The sequence below is a fragment of the Lutjanus erythropterus genome, chromosome 19 (genome assembly GCF_056507025.1).
Source record: "Lutjanus erythropterus isolate fLutEry1 chromosome 19, fLutEry1.hap2, whole genome shotgun sequence".
NCBI lineage: Eukaryota > Metazoa > Chordata > Actinopteri > Lutjaniformes > Lutjanidae > Lutjanus > Lutjanus erythropterus.
Genome location: NC_139335.1, coordinates 21,953,195 through 21,959,926, shown reverse-complemented (window position 1 = coordinate 21,959,926; position 6,732 = coordinate 21,953,195). Strand labels below are relative to the sequence as shown.

The 6,732-nt window shown below is 38.4% G+C and overlaps 1 protein-coding gene across 1 annotated transcript; it reads right to left on the bottom strand.

Moving 5' to 3' along the window:
- Positions 1 to 1,042: 1,042 nt before the first annotated feature.
- LOC146309794 (pleckstrin homology domain-containing family F member 2-like) lies at positions 1,043 to 3,225 on the bottom strand. The gene is made up of 2 exons (XM_084744142.1): positions 2,941 to 3,225; positions 1,043 to 2,038 (listed from the first exon to the last, which is right to left on the bottom strand). The coding sequence occupies exons 1-2, from the start codon at positions 3,197 to 3,199 to the stop codon at positions 1,464 to 1,466; spliced, it is 834 nt and encodes a 277-aa protein (XP_084600268.1). The 5' UTR covers positions 3,200 to 3,225; the 3' UTR covers positions 1,043 to 1,463.
- Between the last annotated feature and the right edge of the window lie 3,507 nt (positions 3,226 to 6,732).

Here is a 6,732-nt window from a genome sequence, read left to right as displayed (position 1 = left end):
AAAATTTTAAATGAATTGTGACTTCTTGATGTTATTGAATATTTTTGCATATGTTTATGAAATAAACAATGTTCAAATTGGAAAAGGAACGTTCTTTTTCACTTATGCACCATTATGGTACAATGTTGCCTACAGGCAACGAACCCCAAAAACTTCCAAAAATAAAAATAAAATTTCTTCAGATTATGTTTATTTAGTCTATTTTGAGACATAAAAACACTCCAAACATTTTTTCCCTCACTGGCATCATAATGTGTACCATAGAGGGTTAAATTCAAAAGTGCTTCATTCATCTACATTTGTGCAGCATCACTGACTGTGCTTCAACTGTCTGAACACAAAGGTTAACTTTTATTAAAGAAACCAAGTAATAACAAGACAATCCATTCTACAGATATAACTAGAGCACCTTGATTATTAATAGGACTAATGAACAGTCTGTATTCATTGTCTTTTTATGGGAAGGTGAGTAACATTTCCGTGTTCAGTGTGAGAGCAGACAAACGGGTTTGCCACTGCCTTCAAAGAAATGACTCACCCATGATCAGAGGATTTGGCCTTGTTACTGTTATGATGTATTTATCAAAGCCTGTTAAACTTGAAAATGTCATCCATGTAAAATTGTAACTTCAAGTATATTTATTGTAAATATATTCGCATTTGTTGCACAGACAATGCATATTACACCTTGATAAAATAATTTAATTCAAACTAGAAACAAAAGCAGAGGCAAAGTGCTGCTTGGGAAAAAATAAGGGGGTTAATGTGTCACTCTAATAATTCCCACCATCTGGCCATTGAACAAATGGCAAAAACTGCGTTTGCTGTTTTCATAGCAGGTTTTTGAAGGATTTTTTTAGGGTATAGGGTTCACCCTGGACAAGTCGCCAGTTCCACTTTGGAACTTAATAAGAAAAATTCCCAACAAAATGCCTTTAAACTGGGGAAGGAAAATGAATGTATCAGAAAACATGACAGAACAACTACGGTTGGTGCATCCAACAGGCCCCAATTCTCAAATCATCATAACACACACAAATCCTTTCCCTGTTTTGTGAGGGCTTTATTGTTCATAGATCATTTCAAAGTGAAACAGTAGGGCAGATATGAAGTGCAAATGCTTTTTTTTACATGTAAACAGTGAATGATACACATTTGATTGAAATCACTCTGAGGCCTGAAAGAATAAACTCTTCTCTTCTTCTCAACACCCTTTGACATCAAATAATAACTACATTATGAGAAGATAAAGTTGCAGATAAGATAAAAGAAATAGTTAAAAGATACAAATACAATACATGAGTTTCTGTGTTAACCTCAGTAATAATTCTGGATCAGCTTTGTGTCATCTGATCCATTCAAAAGTCATTCAAACCTCTTTGTTATAACACACTTCATTGCTTATTGTGATGCTTAATGTCATGTCAGTTAATGTCTGAGAGTCTGTTGCTGTCTTGATGTGGTTATGTACTACGGGGCCGCAGATGCATTGGTCTGGGGTAAACATAGCCTGTGTTTCCCCAGGTGCCCATTCGGGTGTCCAGCCAGCTGCTTTCACTATAGCACTCAGTCATCTCCTCTTCCTCATCTTCATCACTGGATGCTGCCACATCTTCCTCCTCTGAGCTGCTCTTTCCGGGGCTGTTTTCCATGCTCCTTTTGTGGCAAGAATTGCAGATCCTCAGTTTCTTAGTGGGGTGAATGTGGTCTATCACTGCTCGCTGCTTGGAGCATGAATTGCAGACCAAAAAGCCACACTTTCGGCAGTGGTGCCTGCGTTTGGTCGTACTGAACTTGTTGAAGCAACGCATGCATTTGAAGGCAGCCTTATCAGGGATCCAGGAAACTGCGAAGGAGGAACCAGGCTGACGGCTGCCACCCTGCAGCAGGTTCGTCCGGCAGTCTCGGATGTGTTCAATCCAGGCCTGTTTCTCCTCATACGAAGTGGCGGACACAAAAAAGGACTTGCGTGGTGTACGGATCAACCATTGGTTCCTCATTTCCACACCGTCTTCCATGTCCTCCAGCTCGATGTCCTCTGAAATGATAGTGAAGTTGGCTTATTGGTAACAATGCAAAAACATATGGATTGTCAGCAGGCTTGTAAAGAAAGACACATTTCTGTGTTTTTCTTCAACTACTTCCTGCACAACAAGATTATTGGCAAAACTCAAAGTCACGTATAGGGTGTGATGGTGAAAACCCCCAAATTACAAACCAACATACTGTATGTTCTGATTTGACCCTTGTGGTATTAAATGATACAGATGATTTTGGTTTTATTGGGTCAGGTTTTGGAATATTTGAAACTAGTGTAGCTGCATCAATGCAGTGGAGCTGAATGTGTATAAAGGTTTTGCCAGATGACAAACATGAGTTGCTAACACACAATATATATGTACCTTATGTGGAAGAAAACATTAATGCTGAGACCTATTTAGAACAACAAATAGGGTAGTGGTGCGCTTCAACCACATGTGGCCAAAAAAGCCCTGCCAAAACCTTTTTTCATCTGTTTTCATAGATGGAAAATAGTAACAACAATAATAAAAAATCCTGGAAAACCTTTTTTTCACTTGGCAAAGGTTTTGATGAAAAAATGAACTACTTATCCTGGCAAAACATTTTTTCACCTGTTTTTAAGTCTAAAACACACAAGAGACAAAACAATCCAGTTGAGACTCAGAAAATCACCAGGGCTTCTGTAACCTACTGGATTAGTTACAATGAGTTCTAATAACTCACCTAAATAACACAAGGTTGTGAAAACTTAATGCTAAAGCGATGACAAATACATGTAGTTATTATATTTCAAAGTTTACAGTGATACAAATGCCGGTCTGACCATTATATTTCTCTTCAAGGTGTTTTTTTTCTCCAACATATCTGACTGGATCAAGTGTTCTGATCAGCCACAAGAGAAGTAGACGAGTTGCTCACCTAGAGGTATGATCTTCTGTTTTTTGTACCAATGGCCGTTCACAATAATGCTGCCATAAACCAGCACATCGTTGAAGAGGAAGAACACCCTAGGCTGGGGCTTCCGACGACCCTGTTTAATCAGGCGGCCCTCTCCCATCAGAACCCGACCTGGTTTAGATAGGGGCCTCCCTGATGTACGAAATGAATTCTCCACTGCCTGGATACGCTTGCAGTTCTCCTTATCAAATGTTAACTTATCAAATGTTAACTGGTCCATAATGGTGACCTGATATCCGTCAGAGCTCTGGGATCACAAATGAACAAGGTGCCAGCAGCAGAGATTTTATAAAGTCTTTCTTTGTGATGACGCTGTGGGACTTTCCAAGTTTAGACGGAAGACAAACACTGGCTTGGCAATAAACCTGATTGTTGTTATGACAAAGAGAGGGAGAGGTGTGTGCCTGCATGTGCTTGATCAGCACTTGTGTGTGTGAGTGCTGGATTTAGTGGCATCATCCTTGTCTCATCCTCTCTGTTCAAACTACAGTGGCTGTAAAACTCCATTGGACCTTTAAAATATGCTACACCTCAATCAATTACAGCATCAAAATGCTGATTTTCACGTTAATGCATCAATGATGATCTGATAACATCATAATATAACACAAATAGCCTTTTCTCCATTATAACTACTTTCTATTTTGATGCTGTGTTTACTTTTTTACTAATGCTTCAATAAAAGTAGCCAAAATTTTGAACGTATTTTTAATGAAGTACTGTATGGGACATTCTATTGTGTAAGATTTATGGGGATTTATTAGTAGAATATCGCAACAAAGGAATATAATATTCACGACTATATTTTCATCAGCGTATTGTATAATCACCTACAAATAAGCTTTGTTGTATTTAAGTTATCTAAATATGAGCCATTTATATCTACAGCGGGAGCGGGTCCTCTTCCACGGAGGCCGCCATGTTGCACCACCATGTGACCATGTGAGACAAAGCAAACACGTTTTGTTCTCCTACACACTTGGTGGGGGAGCGAGAGGAGAGGTGTTTGCAATTTGCATTCTTACTGCTGGATGCTGTTAAAACCTACAGACTGGTCCCTTAGATTTCATAGACAAAATTTGTTAAAAGAATCCATTTCATGTGCTGATATTATACGTAATTCTGTAAAATGTTTCAAAACATGGCAGTGTTGTGAGACTGGTTAAACAGCTGTTTCTCAGAAATGTCTGTGCACGTTCATTAATAAGCCATTCTTTCCTGAAGTGAACGAGCACTAACTATGTGAACCGGCCAGATACATACTGCTTGAATTGAGTCATGCACGCTTGTCAGAGAATGACAATACTGCTATACAACAATGATACTGTTACGCAATGTGTAGTAAACATGCAAATGTCAAAATGCTTGGGGAACTCCAAGAGGAATGCAAGGGGAACTTGTGTGCCAGTTCTTTTTCTTTGGTCCAAAGTAGATCAAATAACTGACATTAAATAGTTTAATCCTTTCACCTAGAATTATCCGCAAATTGAGAGGGAAAGAGGAAAAGCACAGGAAAAGAGGATGAAAAAAAATGCTTATAAGCTTTTTCTTTCACATTCACGTACACTCAAACAAGGCATGATTTGTTTTTATTAGTTTATGTTTTAAGTCTCATCTGTTTATTCTGCTGTTTTTTCTGTCAATTCACCATTTCATGTATTGTCCTTTTGCACTACGGGACAACCAAGTAGTTTCAGCCGTGACAGAGTACATGATAGACTTGTCTGACAAGATACTTCAGCGCTGTCAACATCAAGGCCAAGCTGGCACAGATCCTCCCTGTAACAAAACAGCTCAAGAAACACTGCCAGGCAAGAAAAATCAAGTTTCCTCAAGATGCCATGCAAGGCCTTGTTGTTTCCCTGCGTGATGTGTCAGACAAATTTCATAGCCAATTCCTGTTGTGTTAGCAGAATATTTCTGAGTGTAATGTTTACAAGAAATCGAATACAGCGACCACTCTCACTATGTCGAACAAGAGGTATTTATAGAAAAACAATTACAGACAAATCAATGCATGTGATCAATGGTTTGATCAGAGATGGTGAGTTTTGCTTTGTATGTGTAAGACAAATACAATTTATAGCTCATACTGAAGTTTGAAAACATGTATATGCACAAACAAAGGTTCAACATATAGTGCATAGTTTTGATTTATCAGTTAATTTTGGTTTTCAGTTCAGTTTCAGTTTTCAGAGTGTGTTTGCTCTTTTAGTTTAGTTTTTATTGTTTTAATTGTCTTTTAGAATATGGGTTGTATTTGCATCAAGTCCAGGAATACGGGATCCAGGATCCACAAGCAGACAGTTAACAGGTAAAGAAACAAAAATCCAGACTACAAAGCAAAGCAAACAAATGAACTGACAGTTGAACGAAGGACGTGGGCGGGTTTATGTAGTGAATGACTGATGAGGTAATGAGGTGGCGGTGAGAAGATGGACTGGGAAATTCAGGTGAGAGGAATGAGTTGATTGGGCAGATGGGAGTGTCAGGATAAAGAGAAACGTCTGAGGGCATTCGGTGGATAATTGGAAAACGGTAATGAATGTAGCTGTGGAACTGAGAATGTGGTGGGATAAATGTACAAAGTCAGGCTGTGACAGTTTGTCAGGAGCAAGATTTAAGTAGTTCAGAGTATAACAATACTCTATTTGTGAAGAGAGCAATTGTTGAATATTAATGTGTTTAGGTTGGCTAACTTTGTCTGAAAAGCCTAGAAAAGATTGATCATTTAATCTGAATTAACTCTGATTTCTTTAGTATTAGGTTGTGTACTGTGTATGCTGGGGCTGGGGGCCTTTAACTCTTAAGGACCTGAACGAGGAGGGCAACGTATAGACTTGGTCTTCTAATAGTCTTCTTCTTTACAACATAATTTTGCTGAAAGCCCAGCATTACTATTTACACCTTCATCGGGGGCGAAGCGGAAATAATGAGTGGAAATGCACTTTATATTTGTTTTCAAACATCTTAATTCAGTCATCAGGTCTCATCTGTGACACCTGCATTGTTACCCTTTTTTTCTTTACAAACTGAAAAAATTAAACCAAATAAAAGCAGCCAAAAGAATGGCAAATAGAAAGAAGGTTGACAGTATGTTTGATCTATATATCCAGAGCAAGGGCGTAGGAATGAGTTTAACATTGGGGGGGACACGTATCAGAAACCTGACAGATCTATAAATGGTTTGAGCAGAAAAGTCATAAATTAACTACAGTGCAAAACATTCACAAAATGCTATGTGATCTTTTAGTATATTTTTTGGGTGGGACAAATGCGCCTGTCTCCGATATTGGAGGGGACACGCACAAACAATCCCACTGGTGACAATATATTATTTTACCTTTAAGGTCTGTCTTAAATGACAATACTGTGACTGACTTTGGAAAGACGTCTCAGATTTTAAGAGACTAGATTGTCTTCAACAGTTTTGCCTTTTTGTATGCAAAACAAGAAGGGATAAGTACATTTATCTCAAAATCTTTATCAGAGGAGAAAATAATGCAGTATTGTTTGAAAATGTGTACAAAGCACTCTGGATTGGATCTACGTCATTTGAATTATGGTGTTTTGTAAATCCATACTGTGCATGACAGTAATAAAACCCATTCACTGTGACACTCTCTGAACTATCCAATCACTAAATGCCTCACTAAATGTCTCAACAGGGACATCTGGTGGCCATGACATGTCAAAGCAGTAAATTCGAGAGTGAATATTATCCTGATGAGGCCTCATAAAGGAGCAAACAAG